The sequence below is a fragment of the Homarus americanus genome, unplaced genomic scaffold, assembly GCF_018991925.1.
Source record: "Homarus americanus isolate GMGI-L3 unplaced genomic scaffold, GMGI_Hamer_2.0 scaffold34345, whole genome shotgun sequence".
NCBI classification, from domain to species: Eukaryota; Metazoa; Arthropoda; class Malacostraca; order Decapoda; family Nephropidae; genus Homarus; species Homarus americanus.
Window position 1 is genome coordinate 74,219 of NW_024736072.1, and position 24,401 is coordinate 98,619.

At 45.2% G+C, this 24,401-nt stretch overlaps 1 protein-coding gene across 1 annotated transcript in view; it reads right to left on the minus strand.

Moving 5' to 3' along the window:
* LOC121871897 (putative iroquois-class homeodomain protein irx-1) overlaps positions 1-24,401 on the minus strand; it is a 140,435-nt gene that overhangs the window by 31,641 nt on the left and 84,393 nt on the right. The window contains exon 4 of the mRNA XM_042374491.1: positions 1,804-1,913. Within this exon, the coding sequence (XP_042230425.1) occupies positions 1,804-1,913 (110 nt within the window). The remainder of the gene's footprint in view (positions 1-1,803; positions 1,914-24,401) is intronic.

The following is a 24,401-nucleotide window of genomic DNA, read 5'->3' on the forward strand; positions in this document are numbered from 1 at the left end:
GTACAAAATACTTATGAAATGGAACAAGTGGGATACAGTCATTATACGTTACAGAAATATTACAAAAGTTAGTAACAGTTTTATCATGTGTGAAATTTTTTGTTTTTGAGATATGATCCAAAAAAAATGAAATGCATGAGTGAACGTAAGTATAAACGGATAAAGAAACGAATATATACAGAGAAAAGACGAACGGAAGTGGATTCAATATACGCAAACCTCGTCTAACGTATGGATTCAATAAAGCGAGGAATGATGCGTAAACAACAAAATAAAACAAGTGATTGTTTTTTACGTCTAAAGATGGCAAAGAAAAACAACAACGACTAAACATAACATGGCGCTGATCTGACGCATCAAAAATAAAACACCTCATGTATAATATTATTCAATTCCCGCTAGGATACATCGGTCAAGTATATTGTCTGCTAGAATGAATCAGGAAAATACTACCTAACCGCTAGGCTGCACAAGTAAAAGGGTTACCGAGGAAGAGAAAAAAAAATAGCCGTAATTGGTGATCAATGTTGCAAGGCGGCAGGAGGAAGTCGTCGTTCACTTGCTCGCCTTTTATCCAACTTTTCGATATGATTAATTTTGTATATCCCCAAATTGGTGGTGAGTCTGTTTAGCTTATTAAAACATAGACTTTTATTCCAAAATGCAGTTTAACGCGACTCGAAATCCTGGAGGAATTTGGTGGTCTAAAAGCCTGGTAGATTATTCAGCTGGTCGATTCAACCACACCAACGAAAAGGGCGAGTGTTATCGGTTGTTGCTCTTATGAAAAATGAAAAATATATACACATACATTTAGACTTTACATTTAGACTTAACATTTAGACTTTACCTTTAGACTTAACATTTAGATTTAACATTTAGACTTTACTTTTATACTTAACTTTTAGACTTTATTTTTCGACTTTACTTTTAGACTTAACATTTAGACTTAACATTTAGACTTTACTTTTAGACTTAACATTTAGACTTTACATTTAGACTTAACATTTAGACTTTACTTTTAGACTTTACCTTTAGACTTAACATTTCTCAACACTATAAATTTTAGCTACTGAGGTATTATGTTTTATTGAATGATGAACATTTTCCGACCTTACAATGACGTAGTAGTGTGTGTGTGTGTGTGTGTGTGTGTGTGTGTGTGTGTGTGTGTGTGTGTGTGTGTGTGTGTGTGTGTGTGTTCTTCTGCAACACAGCATCAACCCCTCACAGCCTGAACAACACCCTCCACCTGTACATAAAGAGCTTCAGGTAGGGTTAAACTTACTCTTACGTAGGAATATTGTCTTACTGTCTGACCTTAGCGTCTGCTGTTTGTGTCATGTTCTTTGTTATCAACATAATTTGGCGTTTATATACACAAGACCTTTGAAAAATACATAGGTGATCAGAGTAATTTTGGATATACATGATAGGAATTTTTTTCAGTATTGGTAATAGATAAACATATTAAAAAAAAACTAATAATAATAATAATAATAATAATAATAATAATAATAATAATAATAATAATAATAATAATAATAATAATAATAATAATAATAATAATAAAAATGGTTACACAAATAATTATAAACTCTTGAATAATTACTTAAAAACTAAATTATAAAAAATAATCAGTAATTAATAGATCAAATACAATACAAATGGTAAAAAAATTATTAATGGACATCTTATTCCGTTAACACACACACACACACACACACACACACACACACACACACACACACACACACACACACACACACACACACACACACACACACACAGTATAATACTTACCCATGGGAGAAGGGATAGGCAGCCAAGGTGTCGTAAGGATAGTACATAGGATAGGCCCAAGCCGCTCCTCCTAGCCCAGTTAAACTATCCTTCAGCTCCAGACCATTGCCCTGAGGAAGACAATACCTTGATTAAGCTCTCTGAATCCTATGATGATGATGATGATGATGATGATGATGATGATGATGATGATGATGATGATGATGATGATACACGAAAAACAGCAAAGATTCAGTGGTTTTTGTACATGAAGATGAGAGGGTGAGGATGGGGTTTCAGCCACACCTCCACCATCCATCCAGCTTAACGGTACTACCCTCTCTAATGTTACCCACTTTCGGTATCTCGGCTCCCACCTGTCCACCACCGCGGGCATCGATGAAGAGATTCAACATCGGACCGGATGTGCATCTCAAGCCTTTGGCAGACTCCGAAACCGTGTCTTTAGCTGTAGGGAGCTGAAACTATCGATAAAGTTGCACGTATATTTACCAACGTAGTCTACGTTCCATCCTCCGAGTTCGCTGGGAAGACAAGAGAACAAATGCCAGTATTCTCGCCGACACCAACTGTAGGAGCATCGAGGCTACCATTATCCATGAACACCTACGCTGGACTGGCCATGTTACCCGCATGGGCGACAGTAGACTGCCAAACCAGCTACTTGACAGTCACCAAAAGAATAGTAAGCGTAACGCTGGCGGGCAACTGAAAAGGTATAAGGATAGTCTTAAGACAAACCTGAAAAAGTGCCAAGTCGACCCCCTCACCTGGGAGACGATTACTCCACACCGTAACGCTTGGAGGAGCACCACACGAGACGGTGTCAATACTTTCGAGTTAGCCCGACTGCAAACCGAGGCAAACAAGCGCCAACGCCGGAGAGACGCTGCCGCCGCCCCTCCCGCACTAGATGGAGACATCCACAAGTGTAATATCTGTGAACGGCACTGCCGGTCCCGTATCGGCCTCTTTAGTCACCTCAGAACTCACCAATGAAGGTGACATCCCTAATAACTCATATCATTGTATCATAGCTGGATGATCGTCATACTCGATTCCGAGTGATAGCAAAGTAGTAGTAGTAGTAGGCGGCCAGCGCGGCGTGGGTGTCGTGGACCGTCCCTCCTGATCTAAAGTGTTATTGGTGGGGACATACTCGTTGTGTGGGAGCGGGAATTTGACAATGTGTCCGTGAATATCGGATGTCACCCTAAGCATTGCCACCCAAGGTTTCTTCTCATCCCTTACGGCATAAATTGTAAATATTCCGTGTGTTCACCGGCGTTCACCAAGTGAGTGGTGACCTGTGCTGGGTCAGTGGTAGGATAATGAGAAGGCTCGGCGCCAAGGTCAGTGTCGTTAGGCCTACTGTGACAGGGGTGGTCCCGAGACTATCGCCCCTATGGGGCCGAGAGTGCTGCCCATGCGGTCGCCCCCACCCCCCCCCCACCACCATAGTAACGGACTCTTAATGTAGGGTCTCGACGAACCTAGTGAGTATACATAACTGATATTACACCAGTGAGACCATATAAATAGTGGTTATTTGTGCCAAGGAAATATAAACTAGTGCCTGGTGTGACAAACTCTTGTCCATAGTGTATCATTCTGATGTATGGATGGTCGCTATTAGGGGGGGTAGCCTACACACCCACGCGCGCACGTATGCCCCTACTACCTGGACACACCAGTCCAGCCTGTCACCTCTCCGCCCTTCCCTCATAAGAACCAGTATAATCTTGTGCCTGGGACTAAATCAGATGTCCGGAGGCGGACGTTACCGTCGCCCAAGGTGCTGGTCACTATGCCTGGTAACATTCCTTGCTGCGTCTGTGCTAGCCCGAACCAAAACTGCACAAATTGTGTTTGTGCGAGAAACAACCGACCATGTGTGAATTGCAGGAAGCTAGACCAGTGTCGGAACCCACGTCGCAGGGAGCCGACACAGGCGGCCACAGTGGATATCGCCGGGACCCAACCACCCGATGATATCCCAAATGATAGCAGTGAGTCTACTCAACCCGAAAATGTAGTACTAATAAATGCTGCTCCCTCAGTAGCAGGTGTCCAGGAGGAGAATGAGAGACTGCCGCCTCAGTGGAAAGGCATGTCGATGGAAAATGCAGGCGTATGGGTCAAAGAAACCTACTCAGAAATTGTCAAGTGGTCGCCCGCTAACTTATTTGAACCACCCAAGTGTGCGGCCACCAAAGAAATGATTCGGGAGATGACTTTCTTCATGACTGATTACACTCAGGACCGCTTCCTCGCCCCCCTAGCTCTTCAAATACTGGCAATAATACCACATCTTTTTTGTCAGAGGACACACACAAAGGCTAAGCACAAAGAAAATGTGGCAGCAATGAAGAGAAGATCGACAATGTGGCGGACTGGGGCCCTAGATGATCTCCTATGTGAAGCAAGAACACTGCAGGAGAGACTAAAATCTACGGGTGACGGAAAGCAAAACACCGATGACGTGGCAAGAAAATTTGGAAACAAAATGCGTGTGGGAAAAGTGTCTCTCGCGGTAAGATCTCTCACTCAGGAATCTTCCGGTGGGGTGATGCCAATAAACAGAGCGACTTTACAACTACTGAGAGAGAAACATCCCCCTGCAAGTGAAGATGAAGGCATCAGGCTCCAGGGTGCCTATATCCCACCAAATGTTGTCCTGTTCGAGAAAATAACAGGAGAGATGGTGTGGAAAAAGGCACTGAAGACTCGAGGAGGAGCCGGCCCTTCAGGTCTGGATGCAAACGGTTGGAGAGTCATCCTCAGCACTAACAAGTTTGGCCCTGTAGCAAGCGAACTCTGCACTGCCATTGCCACCCTTGCAAGAAAGCTTGCATCCTCTTGCTGCCATCACCTCCAGGCTCTGACGGCCTGCCGCCTTATTCCTCTGGAAAAGAATCCAGGATGTAGACCTATAGGGGTGGGGGAAGTGCTGAGGCGGATCATCGGAAAGTGCATAATGGAGGTGGTAAAGGACGATGTCAGGGCAGCAGCAGGGAACCTACAAGTGTGTGCTGGCCACCAGGCTGGTGGGGAGGCGGCCATTCACGCCATGAGATTGATATTTGAGCAGCGTGATTGTGAGGCCGTTCTCCTGGTGGATGCTTCAAACGCATTCAACATACTTAACCGCAAGGCTGCACTGCACAACATCAAGATCAAGTGTCCTAGCTTTGCGATGTATGTTGAAAATTCGTATAGGAATCCTTCAGACCTCTACATAGTAAACAACAAGGCTCTACGAGGTGATACCATCCTACAGTCGACCGAGGGAACAACACAGGGGGACCCCGTTGCAATGGCAATGTATGCAATAGGCCTATCAGTGCTCCAACAAGAAATAAAGTATGAAACAACTGGGGTCAAACAAGTGGCATATGCTGATGACCTCACAGGAGCAGGAAAAGTGGAGGACATCAAAAAGTGGTGGGACCTGGTAACATCGCGAGGTCCACAAATAGGGTACCACCCTAACGCCAGCAAATCCTTCCTCATCGTGAAGCCAGATCATTATGATCGGGCTTTGGAGGTTTTCGGCGAAAGTGAGGTCAAAATTACTAAGGACGGCCAAAGACATCTAGGCGCAGTAATTGGCACTACGGACTTCAAGACCCAGTACGTAGGGGGAAAGGTGAATGAGTGGGTTAGCGAAGTCCATGCTCTATCGGAGATTGCAAACACAGAGCCACATGCGGCCTTTGCAGCATTCACACATGGAGTCAAGCATCGTTGGAACTACCTGATGCGTACCATCCCTGAGATCCGACCCCTCCTCCACCCTTTGGAAGAAGCAATCAGTGTCAAGTTCATTCCCAAACTAGTGAAACACCACGACCTAACTCTAGAAGAAAGAACACTTCTTGCACTTCCACCAAGACTGGGAGGGATGGGACTAACTAATCCAGAGGAGATTGCTGACTCTGAACATCAAAATTCACTTAAGCTCACGGCAGCCCTCACTGACCACATAATAGCCCAGAATGCAACAAGGGAAGTGGACACCAGCGAAGTTAATAAGATCCGTAGGTCCATTACAACAGATCGGCAGCACTGCCAAAATGACATGTTGCAGCAACTATTGCTGCTGGTTCCAGAAAATTTGACAAAAAAAGTAGCTATAGCGCAGGAGGTGGGCGCCTCGAACTGGTTAACTACATTACCGATAAGGGCAAATGGTTTCAGCCTTAACAAACAAGAATTTACAGATGCCATTGCTCTAAGGTACGGTTGGCCAGTAGATGGTTTGCCCTCCCAATGCGTGTGTGGCTATTCCTATGATGGTGATCACGCCATGGTTTGCAAGAAGGGGGGCTTCATATGCATGAGGCATGACGAGGTAAGGGATCTCACAGCAAATATGTTGAAGGAAATCTGCCGGGACGTCATGGTAGAACCGACCCTCCTTCCACTGGATGGCGAGATCTTCCAACACAGGACTTCAAACACATCTAACGAAGCCCGTGTGGACGTCAGTGCTCGAGGATTCTGGACGCGGGGACAGCGAGCTTTCTTCGACATCAGGATTTTTGATCCCATGGCCGTTTGTCACCGTAACCTAGCTCTCGATGCTGCGCATAGGAGGAACGAGAACGACAAGAGAAGGGCATATGGGGAGAGAATTCAAAATGTTGATCAAGGCAGCTTCACTCCTCTAGTGTTCACAACCTCTGGTGGGATGGGCCCAAGTGCAAGATGTTTCTACGCCAGACTCGCGGAGCTGATCTCCGAACAGAAGCAGCAGCCCAGAAGTTATGTCACAGCCTGGATGAGATGTCGACTGTCCTTCTCTCTCCTTCGGTCGGCTTTGCTCTGCCTCAGGGGAACGAGAGCTTCTGCCCCTACTCCGACAACTGCTGCAGATATCGACTATGAGGCTACAGTCACTGAATGCCGCATGATCTGCGGCTCAACTAATTTAACACAGATAGGATAGTTTCTTATGTATTAGGATATTTAATATTAAGGTAAATAAATGGTGGCGAAGGTGTGGCTATTGGGGGAGGCTGGAGGCCAATTTAAAAAAAAAAAGTAGTAGTAGTAGTAGTAGTAGTAGTAGGAAGATGGACAGAAGGATGGGTTTAGGATGGCCAGAAGGTTGGGTTTAGGATGGCCAGAAGGTTGGGTTTAGGATGGACAGAAGGATGGACGTCATGGGAAATAACAACGGGAATGATGGGAAGCGGAAAAAACGAATAGAGAAAAATACATAAACAAACTCATTAATCAACAGAGGGGGAAATAAAAGCAGTGTGTGTGGTGACCATAGCCGCTCTAAACTACCCGGCCACCACACGTCCAAATACTGGTCCGGCCACCACACGTCCAAATACTGGTCCGGCCACCACACGTCCAAATACAGGTCCGGCCACCACACATCCAAATACAGGTCCGCCACCACACGTCCAAATACAGGTCCAGCCACCACACGTCCAAATACTGGTCCACCACACACTCCAAATACAGGTCCGGCCACCACACGTCAAATACAGGTCCGGCCACCACACAACCAAAACTGGTCCGGCCACCACACAACCAAATGCTGGTCCGGCCACCACACAACCAAATACGGGTCCGGCCACACGTCCAAATACTGGTCCGGCCACCACACGTCCAAATACAGGTCCGGCCACCACACGTCAAATACTGGTCCGGCCACCACACGTCCAAATACTGGTCCAGCCACCACGCTCAATACTGGTCCACCACCACACGTCCAAATACAGGTCCGGCCACCACACAACCAAATACCAGCATCAAATACAGGTCGGCCACCACACGTCCAAATACAGGTCCGGCCACCACACGTCCAAATACTGGTCCGGCCACCACGTCCAAATACTGGTCCGACCGGCCACCCACAAACCAAATACCGGTCCGGCCACCACACGTCCAAATACAGGTCCGGTCACCCACAACCAAATACAGGTCCACCACCGCCCCAACCACCAAATACAGGTCCGGCCACCACGCATCCAAATACAGGTCCGGCCACCACGTCAAATACAGGTCCGGCCACCACGCATCCAAATACAGGTCCGCCACACAGTCCAAATACAGGTCCGGCCACCACGCATCCAACACAGGTCCGGTCCACCACCACACGTCCAAATACAGGTCCGGCCACCACACGTCCAAATACTGGTCCGGCCACCACACGTCAAATACTGGTCAGCCACCACACAACCAAATGCGGGTCCAATACAGGTCAGCCACCACGTCCAAATACAGGTCCGGCCACCACACGTCCAAATACAGGTCCGGCCACCACACGTCCCACCCAAATACAGGTCCGGCCACCACACGGTCCGGCCACCGTCCAAATACAGGTCCGGCCACCACATCGTCCAAATACCAGGTCCGCCACCACACGTCCAAATACAGGTCCGGCCACCACGCATCCAAATACAGGTCCGGCCACCACACGTCAAATACTGGTCAGCCACCACACAAAATACAGGTCCGGCCAACTGATCCAAATATACTGGTCCGACCACCACACGTCCAAATACAGGTCCGGCCACCACGTCAAATACGGTCCGGTACCACGTCCAATACAGGTCCGGCCACCACACATCCAAAATACACCACACGTCCAAATACAGGCCGGCCACCACACGTCAAATACTGGTCCGTACACGTCCAAATACTGGTCCGGCCACCACATCAAATACTCCGGCCACCACGTCCAAATACTGGTCCGCCACCACACGTCCAAATACTGGTCCGGCCACCACGTCCCCAACCATACAGGTCCAGCCACCACACGTCCAAAATACAGGTCCGCCACCACACGTCCACCACGTCAAATACTGGTCCGGCCACCACACGTCAAATACTGGTCCGGCCACCACACGTCCAAATACTGGTCCTGCCCACCACACGTCCAAATACAGGTCCGCCAACCACGTCCAAATACTGGTCCAGCCACCACACGTCAAATACTGGTCCGGCCCCACCGTCCAAATACAGGTCCTGCCACCACACGTCCAAATACTGGTCCGGCCACCACACGTCCAAATACAGGTCCGCCACCACGTCCAAATACTGGTCACCACCACACGTCCAAATACTCCGGCCACCACACGTCCCACCACAGGTCGTCCAAATCCACCACCACACAACCAAACAACCAAATCCAACCACGCCAAATACAGGTCCGGCCACCACACGTCCAAATACCACGTCCGGCCACCACGCATCCACAGGTCCAGCCACGTCCAAATACAGGTCCGGCCACCACACGTCCAAATACAGGTCTGGCCACCACACGTCCAAATACAGGTCCGGCCACCACACGTCCAAATACAGGTCCGCCACCACACGTCCAAATACAGGTCAGCCATCATACAACCAAATACAGGCCTGGACATTACACAATCAAACACACGCCCGGCCACACCACACAACCAAACACACGCCCGGCCACACCACACAACCAAACCACGCACCACGCCCACGCAACCCCGGCCACACACCACAAACCAAACACACGCCCGGCCACACACCACACAACCAAACACAGGCCCGGCCACACACCACACAACCAAACACACGCCCGGCACACCACCGCACAACCAAACACACGCCCCGGCCACACACCACACAACCAAACACAGGCCAGGCCACCACACAACCAAACATATCAGCGGTAACGCCGATTTTAATGACCCTCAAATCAAATATTTACGTCGCATATCTCTGCTGCATGCAGGGCTATTGTGTGTGTATTTTGTGAGCGTGTGTAAGTCGTAACTCACACCGCCCCCTCCCTCACCCTCCCCACCACATCCCCTTACCCTTCACACCTCCATCCCCTCACCATCCCTGATCACATCCCCCTACCCTTCACACTAACCCTTCCCCACCCATTTCCCATCACCCTCCCATCATATCCCCCCTCCCCATCACACCCTTCCTCCCACATCTCCCCATCACAACTCCATCCTCCCTCACCCTCCCATCACACCTCCCCCTCCTATCCACCGGTCCCCTCCCCTTCCCACCCACCGTACACTCCCAGGTTTACCATTCCATATTTTTGTTCCGATTTTTTAAGCAAAATTCGAATGATAAAAAAAAAATATTAATGGTTGTTTGTAAAAAAAAAAATGTCGGTAGTTAAAAGAAATAATAATGGTAGTTTAATGTTTTTGTTTTAGTTGAAAGTTTTTATGAGATTGAAGTTTAAACGTACACCTGATACGGACAGGTGTACGTTTAATTAGTGTCTGTATATATACTAAACAACTGTGTACAAATTCTCTTTACCAATGACCAGACTCAAAATAGCTTCCCTTCCATTCATATATGTACAAAAATACCTCCAATAACCTTAATAAACTAAACAACAATGAATAAATCACTACACTTATTGAACTAGAGTACAGAGGGACTACAAGTGACGTCAGCAAACATTAGACCACCATATTGGGTATTTTCAGGACATTAAAGGGTACTTGGGCATCACCTTTGAAAACATTGGAGAATTTGGTCACATTTCATATCAGTTTTGAAGGAACGAAATGATCAAGAGAAGTAGGTGTCCTGTTTAGTGTGTGTGTGTGTGTGTGTGTGTGTGTGTGTGTGTGTGTGTGTGTGTGTGTGTGAATAAAATACATTGAACACACACACCATGTAAACAAAACACCGAAAACAACACACCATATAAACAAAACACCATAAACACACACACACACACACACACACACACACCATGTAAATAAAACACCGTAATGAACACACACAATGTAAATGAAATGGAACAAAAACAAAAGTAAAATAAAAATATATATATATATATTTACCTATGAATTTTAAAACAATTTCGTACCGCTGAAATAAAACGGCCTTAGTTGTTTATGGGGGAGACAATATCCCGCGACTAGCCCTGGGGGGTCGATATACTGTGTGTGTGTGTGTGTGTGTGTGTGTGTGTGTGTGAAACAGACAGGCAGATAGACAGATAGAGATGGAAGGAGGTAGAGAGGATAAACTAATGTTAAAGAGAGAGAGAGAGAGAGAAAGAGAGAGAGATGGGGAGGAAAGGAGATAGAAGGAGAAGACGTGATGAATGGAGATAGAGAAGAGAAAGAGATAGATGAGATGGGAGGAAGGAGCAGAGAAGGGCAGATAGAGGAAGAAGGAAGGAAGGAAGGAAGGGAGATGAGGGGGATGATGAAGAGAGAAGAAGGAGGGAAGAAGGAGAGGAGACGAGAGTAAGAACGATGAAAGAAAGAAAAGAAGGAAAATTGAGTAGAAACGAGATATGGAAAAAGGAGGAGGGAAGGAGGGAAGAGGGAGAAGGTAGGGAGGTTAGAGAGGGGGAGAGAGGGTAGTGGGAGGGAGAGAAGAGGAAAAGGGGAGAGAAGAGGAAAAGAAAAGAGGGAGGGAGTGAAGGAAGGAAGGAGAAAAGGGAAGGGAAGGAAGGAGGAAGGAAGTGAAGAGGGAAGGAGAGAGATAAGGAAGGAAGAAAGGAGGGAGGGAAGAGATAGGAGGGAGGGAAGGAAAAGAAAGGGAGGGATGGAGGAGGGAGAGAAGAGGGAGGGAGCAAAACCCATCCAGCTGATGTAATCTACCGTGAAGCTCTAAAAGTAGGCAAGAGGTCGCGCTAAACTTTAATTGTCATCAGAAAATGCAAAAATAATACGTCCATATCTCCGGGTTGTGAGTGGCTGCGGGGGGGGGGGTTAGGGAGGAGCTATTGATACTCTCCTCTTCCTCCTCATCCTCTTCTTCCTCATACACCCTTCTGCTCCTCCACTTCCTCCTCTTTCTCATCATCCACCTTGTCTTCCTTCACCTCATCCTCCTCTACTTCCTCCTCCTTCCTTCTCCCCTCTCCCCTCCTCTTCCTCCCTCCTCCTCCTCCTCTTAGCTACACCTCCTCCTAGAACTGTAATAAAAACCCGTTAAAAATTCCCGAAAACGCCAGCAGCATGTTTATATATTCTCTAAGACCTGCATAAAAGTTGTTTCGGTCCGTTGTAAACTTCATCATTAAATTCTGCCAGCGATTGAAATAGCCATCGGCACCTTCAAAAGTTGAAATTGAGTTTTCGGTTGTCATTTCCGAGAGCTGCCAGTGTCGGAGAAGCTAATCTATGGCCGATCAGGAAGCGGGCACGACACTTTTTTATTATTTTTTGCCCTCTCTCGCTCACTGCTCGCTATGAGGGGTCTTGAAAGGGCCTTCGGGAAACTGTCATCCCCGGGCGCCTGCTGCCTGCATACATGTATTGGTAATATTGCTGTTGTGGATGTTTACTGGGGCCACAGGCGCGCCCCAGGGCCCAGCCACCCTCACGCTATATACCGACATGTTCACCCTGCTGCTGCTCCTGCTGCTGCTCCTGCTGCTGCTACTGCTGCTCTTGATGTTTTCCTTGCGGTTGATACTACTGCTGTTGTTGTTGGTCATACCACTGATGTTTTTAATGTTCTTAATGCCGTTTCCCCCGGTGCTGTTACTGCCACCGTTAACAGAGAAGAGCCTACTGTTGCTTCATTTTTCTCTCCCCCCTGATGGTGCTCTTCTACACGTGACCGCACTACTACAGCTGTTTCCATGTACTGCTGCTACAGTCACAGAGGCGACGCTGATGCTTATTATCATACCTTGTTGTAAGTGTCCCAGTGTCATGCAGAGAGAGAGAGAGAGAGAGAGAGAGAGAGAGAGAGCGAGAGAGAGAGAGAGAGAGCGTTCACAAGTGGTAACGACAAACCCTGTGTAGAAAATAATAGACAGAAACCATACCGTCAAACACCTTTTCCTCCTCTCTCCATTCACCATTTTCTCCCTCCTCCTCCTCCCTTACCCTTTTATCAGAGTTACATGATCTCACAGCAGCATACAGGGCAAAAAGGAAAGAGGAGAAAAGAAGAAAAGGAGGGAGGGAGGGAGAGAGGGGGAGGGGGGGAGGGAGGGAGAGAGGGGGAGGGGGGGAGGGGCAGGAGTAGTCACTAACACCCGACGACTCGTAGGCGGTGAGAGCGAGCAGTGACAGTGGCAGCATCAGCTCGTAGGAGGGAGGGAGGGAGAGAGGGAGGGAGGGAGAAAGAGTGATGAAGGGAGGAGTTGAGGGAGGGATACAGAAAGAGAAAGAGAGAGAAAGGGGGGCTGGGGGAAGGGTGGGAGAGAAAGGGTGGTGGTGAGAGAGAGAGAGAGAGAGAGAGAGAGAGAGAGAGAGAGAGAGAGAGAGAGAGAGAGAGAGAGAGAGAGAGAAGAAACAGGTAGATAGGAGGATGGAGGAACAGAGAAGGAAAGAGAGAGAGAGAGAGATAAACAGACAGGAGAGGAGGAGGAGGGGGGTGGGATGGGGCTTCCTCCACACCCTGTACGTTATTGCTTCGAGAGATTTATATCCATGTTCTTTCACAATTTTAAACTTTTCCAATTGGCCAAACATATGTCGAGGCCATTTTGAAGCGGGCGGCGACATGTGGAAACAATATATTTGCCATTGTAAAGCCCCATTTAGAACCTATCGGACATTTGAATATTGGATAGCAGTTCGCCTAGACTGTGTGTGTGTGTGTATGTGTTGCTATTGGTTATGGGCGTCACATCTGAGGATATATTGCTGGGATAAGGCGAAGTCGTTTATCCAACCAATCGATGTTTTTGCAATGTGTTGAGAGGGAGGAAAGGGGGGAGGAAAGGGGGGTAAAAGGGGGTGTGTGTGTGTGTGTGTGTGTGTGTGTGTGTGTGTGTGTGTGTGTGTTTAGGATAGAGAGCCAGATAGAATGTTGATCCTTTTATAACCCGACATCCCATTTACAGGCAGTTCGGATACAGTACACTGCATCCTAGCCAAGATTACATTCATCCACCTAACACTTTCCGTAAATATTAGGTCAGGTTAGGTTAGGTACCCATTTCACATCTGGGTGGATTGTGGGTACCCCGTGTTTTATATCCACTTGGTAACTTGGGGATTAATTGGCTTGTAATACATAGTTATTATTATTATTATTATTATTATTATTATTATTATTATTGTTATTGTTATTATTATTATTATTATTATTATTATTATTATTATTATTATTGTTGTTGTTATTATTGTTATTATTATTATTGTTGTTGTTGTTATTATTGTTGTTTGTCTCTTACTGTCCTTCGTTTACTCACTCTCCTCCTTCTAGCTTCCTCATCCTCTTCTCCTCCTTCGATCTTCCTGTCTTCCTTTCCAAATTATCCCCCCAAACCCAAGCATTTATTTCGACGCTTTGCCAATCAGTGGGGGATGGGAAGTGGGGGGAAGGGGGGGTGCGATATATGGTGTGGGCCAAATTGACGGTGGTGGTGAAGTGGGCTAAAGGTGGGCGGTGTTGCTGAAGTGGGCTATAGGTGGGCGGCGTTAGTGAAATGGGCGGCAATGAGCGATGTGGGTGATGGGGATGGGCAAGGTGGGCGGTGGTTAAGACGAATTGTGATGGTAGGGGTGGGTTAGATTGACGGCCATGGGCAATAAGGTGGGTGGACGGCGATGGGCTGCGGTGGATGGAGGTGGGTGGTGGTGGGCAGCAGTGATTGAAGGTGGGTGATGAGCGGGCGGCGGTGGGTGATGGGCGGCGGTGATGGGCGGCGGTGGGTGATGGGCGATGATGGGCGGCGGTGGATGATGGGCGGTGATGGGCGGCGGTGGGCGGTGGTACTCGTCAACATTTTAGATTTCCACTGGCTGCCATTCCATTGTTTTCCAGGTTGGGTCAATATTTCATGGCCTCTGGTTGCCCACTGACGCTCCTCCACCGATGTATTGTTTGCAATATTCACGAATGATCGATTTTTTTTTTATATAGAAATATATTTTTGTTTCCACCCTGACATTGATCTCTGGTGCGTGATGTAGAGAAAAAAAAAGACACAAGAGTTAACGTTGGCGGTATTGGAACGGTAGTAAGTCGGGATGATGCTCTATAACCTAACCTAATCTAACCTAACTTGATCTAACTTAACCTAACTTTACCTACTCAAACTAAACTAACCTAACCTAACTTAACTTAATTTTACTTGTTCTAACCTAATCTGACATAACCTAACCTAATCTAACCTAACTTGATCTAACTTAACCTAACTTTACCTACTCAAACTAAACTAACTTAACCTAACTTAACTTAATTTTACTTGTTCTAACCTAATCTGACATAACCTAACCTAACCTAACATAACTTTAACTTGATCTAACCTAACCTAACTTCACCAAACCTAAGCATATTTAACTTAACCGACACCAAGCTAAATTAACTTCTTCTAGCTTAACTAAACTAATTTACCATAACCTTACTTGACCTAACTTAATAAAACTAACTTGAACCGAACCTAAACTAAACTAACTTAACCTTAACTGCCTTAACTAAACTACCTATGCTAACCTTACCTAAGCTAAGTTAACCTAGTGTGAACAACTACCACTCCCATAACCGCTCCACTAACCAAACCGATAACTACTCCACTAACTACTCTACTAACTGCTCCACTAACCACTCCACTAATTGCTCCACTAACCACTCCACTCTCCCTCCACTAACCACTCCACTAACCGTTCCACTAACCATTCCACTAACCACTCCACTAACCGTTTCACTAACCATTCCACTAACCCCTCCACTAACCACTCCACTAACTGCTCCACTAACCACACCGATAACTACTCCACTAACCACTCCACTAACCGTTCCACTAACCATTCCACTAACCACTCCACTAACCGCTCCACTAACCCCTCCACTAACCACTCCACTAATTGCTCCACTAACCACTCCACTCTCCTTACACTAACCACTCCACTAACCGTTCCACTAACCATTCCACTAACCACTCCAATAACCGTTCCACTAACCATTCCACTAACCACTCCACTAACCGTTCCACTAACCATTCCACTAACCACTCCACTAACCGCTCCACTAACCACTCCGATAAAAATATACCAACCGGATTGATTAATAATTATTTCAGGATGAATTCGGTTACAATTCGTGCAAGACCCGAGTTATTTTTTTTCCAGAGAGAGAACATCAATTTTACAATAATCCGGAGTGCAATTTTGAGAACCGGATGGGTGGGGGTCAGGAGGGAGAGAGGGAGGGAGAGAGAGGGGGAGGGTGAGGGAGGATAAGGAAGGGAGGGAGGATAAAGGAGGGAGGGAGGGCAAGGGAAGGAGGGGTGAGGGAGGGAGAGAGGTCAGGGAGAGTATTGAGGGAGGGAGGGTGAGGGAGGGAGAGGGAGGGAGAGAGGGTGGGTTACATTACACGTGTTGTCTGATCCTTGCTAGTCGTGATCAATTGCCAATCCTATATTCACGTGTGCTTTTTTTTTTCCTGACCTAACCTCCCTCCCTACCTCCCTCCCTACCTCTCTCCCTCCTGTCCAAGGCTTGATTTATTCTCCCTGGATACAGAAACAAAGGACCCTACGGACCTTACGGACCACCTGGACGTGGCTTTTGTACGTGGTGAAGTGTGAAGGGTCAAACTTATAGTGGGGGTGACACGTGTAACAGCAGGAAGAGTGGTGGAGGAGGAGAGAGGAAGAGGAAGAAAGGTGAGGAAGAGATGAGGAGGAGGAGGATGAGGGGAGAGAAGATGAGAAGGAGAAAGAGGAGGCTAAGGTGGAAGAAGAGAAGGAGGAAGAGGAAGAGGAGGAGGAGGAGAGAGAAGATGAGAAGGAGAAAGAGGAGGCTAAGGTGGAAGAAGAGAAGGAGGAAGAGGAGGAGAAGGAAGAGAGGAGGGAAGAAGAGGAGGAAGAAGAGGAGGAATTGGAGGAGGAAAAGGTCGTATATATCTAGTTATGTAAGTTTGTTGTGGTCGATCATCTATTATTATTATTATTATTATTATTATTATTATTATTAGTAGTAGTAGTAGTAGTAGTAGTAGTAGTAGTAGTTGTAGTAGTAGTAGTAGTAGTGGTAGTAGTTGTAGTGGTGCTGTTGTTGCTATTGTTATTATTGTTATTATCATTATTATTGTCTCTTCAAACTATCCCTCCCTGTGCTATGTCTGTATTTATTTGTACCTCAATTAATTACCTACAAACTGTACCGACCTCAGAAACATGACCTAAAATTATATTAAACACTAAACATAATTATAACTACAAGGTCAAATGAGAGCATGACCTGGTGAGCCTTGAAGAAGACTGTGACCTGATGACCTTGTAGAAGACTGTGACCTGATGACCTTGTAGAAGACTGTGACCTGATGACCTTGTAGAAGACTCTGTGGACCTGGTGAGCCTTGAAGAAGACTGTGACCTGATGACCTTGTAGAAGACTGTGACCTGATGACCTTGTAGAAGACTGTGACCTGATGACCTTGTAGAAGACGGTGACCATAAATCCAACAACCACAACAGCCCTTGGGAGTAGTGATCCACGTCTGGCCATGTATGTAAACAAGACCCTGGTGGCGGCGTGGAGAGAGAGGTGGTGAGGAGCCTGATAGGATTCACCCCCCCCACCCTCAGATGGCTGTAAGTGAAAGAGGCCCCATCCTTAAGAAACTCTAACCTAACCTAACCTAACCTAACCTAACCTAACCTAACCTAACCTAACCTAACCTAAATATAAGGATTGAGGATCACTAGAGTAGGTGGTATAATAAAATTCGGCTTCACATATATACAGAGGCTCATTAGGTTAGGTTAGGTTTGGTTAGGTTAGGGACCTTGCAGGACTGACACCTAAATAATCCTTCTTCACCTCAGACACACCACTACAACAGCCACCACCACCACCACAACTCCCACTACCACCACCACCACCACCACCACTCCTCCTCACCTAGACAAAGAACAATCAAGTTCTCTAAGAAGCCAAAGACCCGATGACACGGTACTGCCCCGGCCCTGGATTACGACAGAGTTATACCGAGGGTTCTAGGAAGGCCTGGTGAGAGCTGGCGTGTACTCCTTGGTCTTCTCTCCTCTATACTTTGTCCCTCACTTTACAGCTACTTACCATGCAATATCACACTTGGTTAGGGTACGTTAGGTTAGGTTATGTTAGGGTAGGGTAGGTTAGGGTAGGTGAAGTTAGGTTAGGTTAGGGTAGGTGAAGTTAGGTTAGGCTAAAATAGGGTACGTTAGGTTAGGTTAGGGTAGGTTAGGTTAGGTTAGGTTAGGTTAGGTTAGGTTAGGTTAGGTTAGGGTAGGTTACATTTGGTTTGGTTAGGTTAGGTCAGCATAAGAGTGTCAATCATCAGGTGTAAAAAAAAAAAGCTGGGGTGCCTAATCATCAGGTGATCCCAATATTCTGAGAAGGGCTGGAGGTGATGGCTACAGATAATGAGTGGAAAAACCTTCTTGGTCTTAGCCAAACTGTGTCCAGAGGTGAGACGCATAAAACAATATTTTCATTTTTCAGCTGAGGGGGAGACAACCAGGAGGGGGTGAGAGGGGTGAGAGGGGAGGGGAGAGAGAGAGAAGAGAGAGGAGAGAGAGAGAGAGAGAGAGAGAGAGAGAGAGAGAGAGAGAGAGAGAGAGAGGAAAAGGTAATACCAGTGACCACAGACGATAACTGGATATTGGGGAAAGGTTTATGCACTGTTTATGTCTTGGCAGGTCAGAGTGATGTGAGGTAACAACAAAACACTACACGACTCACTCTACCTTTTACTCACACGTACGACGACAACCAACAACCGTACGATACTTTGGGCTAACACACCGGCAGCACTCAGAGGGAAAAAAAAAATATCTAACAGGGAACAACTACACTGCCAGGGGTAAGAGAGACAATTCGATTTTCGTAATTTTCTCACCTCAAGGTAATTTTCTTTTTCACCTGCACAAAATATATCTAAAAATAATAAATATTTTTCATAGGTAAAACTTTGACTTGACTAATAAAAATAAAAATATATATACAATGTATATGTTATAGGCCTATAGGGTTTACGAGTCGTGTTTATCAGCTTGACTGCAAACACATCCTCCGAATAACAAGAAAAGCAAACTAACAATAAATTAAACTAAAACCATTACAAGAAGATAATTTTAAATATTTACAATTACAATAGCGATGTTATATTGATCGGGTTATCGTCCACCTGGTTATATTTTCTGCTATCGTCCTCATAGTTATTGGTGTGAGGAGACGTTGAAGATCTGGCTGACGCCCTGCAGAGTTCTCGTCTCAATAATTCTTCGTCAGGACGTGTGTGTAGTGTTATCGTGAGGTGGTCATGTTTACGCTGACGTGATAACATAATTCTCCGATACTGAAATCTGACAAGGTGAAATGAAAACTATGTTCGTCTTAATACGATGTATTTATATTTTATTATCATCATCATCATCATCATCATCATCATTATTATTATTATTATTATTATTACATATTATATTTTATTATTATCATTATTATTATTATTATTATTATTATTATTATTATTATTATTATTATCATTATTATTGTTGTTATTATTATTATTATTATTATTATTATTATTATTATTATTATTATTATCATTATTATTATTATTATTATTATTATTATTATTATTATTATTATTATTATCATTATTATTGTTGTTATTATTATTATTATTATTATTATTATTATTATTATTATTATTTCTATTTATGTCTTAGCATGTCTATAACTCTTACCATTACAGTAGTTCATCTAAAAGACTCTGGGACTTCCGTCAATATTCTTCTTCTTCACAAAAACACAAAATTAACTTTAACACATCAATACTCAATATATCTCCCAGTAAAAGCATCTAATTTTCTCCGTAATTATACTTTCATTAAAACACAAACACAGTCGAACGTGGCGTAATGGTAACACACTCAACATCAAACACGAAAAACATCACTAAATTCGAATCCCGGAAAAGAGAAATATTTCAGAGGGTTTTTTTCCCCTACACCTGTCGCCTCAGTACACCTTACAGGGAAAAATAACCGCATGGATGTTAAGTGAGTGAGGTACTGGGAGTCACATACCAGACCAGGGTAAGGAAGTATCCCACGGTGAAGGTACAGTACATGACATACACACATCCTATATCTTGTCTACTGAGGAATTTCCCTAAACATTTTGACATACTGACGATCTACTCCAGGGTCTCAACTTCGAAAATTTCCCTAAAAATCTCCCTCATTCATCTATTCCAATATGACACGTTTATATAGTAACTGGTTGGAGACAGACAGACAGACAGACAGACAGACACACACACACACACACACACACACACACACACACACACACACACAAAACTCGTTAACCTCAGAAGATCATAACAGGAAAAAAAAATGAAACACGAACAAATAGAAAGTTACCGACAATGAATAGAAAAAATAAACAATAACAGAGAGAGTAAGTGTAACCCGCACCGCCCGTCCCCCACGGGTACCCAGACAACTTATCGCCCTCAAAGCTATCAAGGCTGAAAGGAATGCCCAACAACAGCACCCACCTTAGCACCCCCTTGTTTCTCCCCACCCACCTCTCCCTCCCTACCTTAGTGCCCTACCTCCCTCCGTCCCTTCTCCAGTGCCATCCCCTACCCCTCTCACACTAGTGCCACCTACATAACCCTCACACTAGCCATCCACCATGACTCTCACACTAGTGCCACCCTCCACGACCCTCACACTAGTGCCACCCTCCACGGCCCCACACTAGTGCCACCCTCCCATGACCCTCACACTAGGTGCCACTCCACGACCCCCACACTAGTGCCACCCACCATGACCCTCACACTAGTGCCACCCACCATGACCCTCACACTAGTGCCACCCACCATGACCCTCACACTAGTGCCACCTCCCTCCTCTTTCATACTTTCCCTCAGTCATTCACCTTTCATCCCTGGCATCCCTCTCCACAATGGCACTCTCACTATCCCTCTCCAAATGGCTCCCCTCTCCTAGACACTCTCCCTTCTAACCTCACTCCCCCTCGCCGTTTAAACCGCACGGTAGCCCGGTCGTCACAACTCAGAGTGGGTAGAGAGTGGGTGATGAGTGAGGTGGAGCGTGGGTGATGAGTGAGGTGGAGCGTGGGTGATGAGTGAGGTGGAGCGTGGGTGATGAGTGAGGTGGAGCGTGGGTGATGAGTGAGGTGGAGCGTGGGTGATGAGTGAGGTGGAGCGTGGGTGATGAGTGCGTGTATGTAGTGAGCATAGGTGAAGATGGCATAATAGAGGTGATTGTGTTAAGTAATGTATTCGACAGAGGCTGATGATGCTGGTGGTAGTAGTAGTAGTAGTAGCAGCGATGGTAGTAGTAGTAGTGGTGGTATTAGTAGTAGTAGGAGTGATGATAGTAGTATTGGTGGTATAGTGTCGGTGGTAGTGGTAGTAGTGGTGGTAGTGTGGAGGTAACTTGTGTCGTCTGGTCTCCGCTTCGCCCCTCTAGATTTATGGGGTCAATCTCAGCCCGTGAACTTTTAAAAGGTTTCTGTGTTTGCGCTAAAGAAAGTTTTTAAATGGACATATGTTATTTTCCCTTCCTTTCGATTATCACTTTTCTTTATCTCTCTCTATCTACTTTCCCCCACTTTCACACCCATAAAATAAAAGGATATCATGTGCTAATAATTACGACGGAGGTAAATATATTAATTATCCAATATACCTGTACACACCTGGTTGATTTAATTCAAGAGGTATATAATTATCTTTGAGTTACACACACACACACACATGAAAAAACATACTTACAGCCACACACACACACACACACACACGAAAAAACATACTTACAGCCACACACACACACACACACACACACACACACACACACACACACACCAGAACAGGGATCCGGTCTACTGATGTGGAAAACAGATACAAAGTGACCTACAAAATTACTGCTGTCCGGTAAATACGAGGCGTAATACTTTAATACACACACACGTTTAACCCACCGACAAATATACAAGGGGAAAAAAGGGGAGGGGGGGGGTAATACACGGGTGTTTAAAATGATTATTAGGTCCGGGATATACGAAATTAATACACGTTGAATTGCCGGGTTAAACTGGTTTATTTGTATGTATGTATGTATGTATGTATGTATGTATGTATATGTATGTATGTATGTATGTATGTATGTATGTATGTATGTATGTATGTATGTATGTATGTATGTATGTATGTATGTATGTATATGTATGTATGTATGTATGTATATAATGTATGTATGCATGTATGTATGTATGTATGTATGTAATGTATGTATGTATGTATGTATGTATGTATGTATGTATGTATGTAATGTATGTATGTATGTATGTATGTATGTATGTAATGTATGTATGTATGAATGTATGTATATAATGTATGTATGTATGTATGTATGAATGTATGTATGTATGAATGTATGTATATAATGTATGTATGTATGTATGTACCTGTATGTATGTATGTATGTATGTATGTATGTATGCATGTCTATATCTATTAATAAAGTCAATTTAACTCAACGTCAACAACAAATGTACTCAGCTCCACTAACTCTTCCAGACGCGCCATTAAGTACGTTGGTCCGGTGCTTCTCTACAACGCCACAAAATAGAAAAAGGTTACAACATATTATTATCTGCTCCACTAATTCCCCCTAGACACGACACACACACACTTTCAATACTCCACTAAGACGCCATTAAACGTCTAGATCGTGTAAGGCTTACAGACGCACCATAAAATATCTTACTTATTATGGTTCTTTGAGTGTAAGATGCGTCATCATGTTGGCTACACTACGCCAATATGCCATTAAGGTGCACTATATTATGACACACACTTTACTCTAAGACGCGCCACTCAAGTGCACTGCGATCACATATCTCTCAGCAACGCCACAAAATTTTGTTGCACCAATACGTCTCTAAGCAGCACCATAAAGTCCTTAAGGTGGAGTACCCTCTCTAACTCGCGCCATAAAACACCCTATGTCTAACAGCCATGTACACCCCGCCATAAACTACCCGGCGCCAATACATCAGACTCTCAGTAATGCCACAAAATCACCTGCTCCAATATGTCTCTAATACACGCCACAAAATACCCAGCAACCAATACTCTCTCTCCTCTGAACGCGCCATAAAGTGAGGTGCTCCGATACACTTTTAAGACGCACCACAAAACACCTAACGTCCAATACTCCTTTATATGACGCCACAAACAACGCCGTTCCAACACGCCTTTAAAGACGCGACCTACAAGTCAATAGGAAGCGTTCACTGATCCTGTCACTGGACGCCACAAAAGAACGCCGCCCTAAAGACGCCCTTAAAACGCTACCACAATGACAGCACCACGAGGACAATATTTCTATACTAGGGATGCTCTACCGTCCGTTCACCTTGTATCCCCGTCCATCGTCTCTTTGTCCGTCTCTCATTCCGTCCCTCTTATCCGTCCGTGTCTCCATCCGTCTGTCCGTCCGTCTCTTTGGTCCAACAGACGGCGCTCAATTATGAACTTAACAAGCGTCTATGGGGTAATAAAACTCGCGCTCCGCCACCATTACTGCTTTTTCTCCCAGGCCGTATGTAAACAAACCTCCCTCCCTCCCTCTCTCCTTCCCTTCCCTTCCCTTCCCTCCCTCTCTCCTTCCCTCCCTCCCTCACCCCCGCCAAGTCGAGTAGGGGGTCTTTATTCTTAAGTGATTTTCCTTCAATTTGAGGGATTTTGGAGAGATCTATTACTCGAATCTATTAAGGATTGACTCGATGGAAAAGAGAGAGTGTAAGAGGGGGGGAGGAGGGAGAGGGAGGGAGGGAGGGAGAGGGAGGGAGAGGAGGGAGAGGGGGGAAGGGAAGGAGGGAGGAAGGGTATGTGAGATGTACGGCTTTGATTCAGATTAAGTGGTGACGGCAATGTAACACTGTGATGGATTTTCTCCCTGTCTATAAAAATGGGCTTTGTTTTATCATTACTCTCTCTGTCTCTCTCTCTCTCTCTCTCTCTCTCTCTCTCTCTCTCTCTCTCTCTCAACGTCAGTAGCTGAGTTTAATGGTGTCTACATAACCTCATAATTGTCTCATTAAGATGTTCACGTAATTACTTTTTAAACTCAAGTTAATATTAATTATAATCACTTAAATAACATCGGAACACAAGATAAGAAAACTCCCTTGAGAAAAATCCCCGAATTTAGTTTACAAAAAATACCAACATTTGAACCGTTAATAAAATAATATATAACGTGTTAAAATTTGTTGATGGAAATAAAACAAACTTTAAAGTGAAAAAAAAATTAAGCCTTAAATAAAAGAATATTTAACGTAAACAAACAACAATAACAATTACCGCGCACAAACAAGAACATTTAACGAGTAAAAAAACCACAATATTTCTACTGTAAATAAAACATCTAAAGTGTAAAAAAACATGAGTAAAAGAGAGAGGCGTCAAGCTGTTAACAGTAGCTGGTGCAGACCGCTGCCACAGGATAGCGTATGTGCCCAGGGAGGCTGTTTTTCTTCCAAGTGCCAAACAGTGTCACTAAGCCATACTCTGAAAATGTGGTAGTGCCTTGTCATCGCGAGCCGGGGGTGCCAGCTTACGCCTCGCTCTCCTCGATAATATGCTACGAGACGCTCACTTATTTC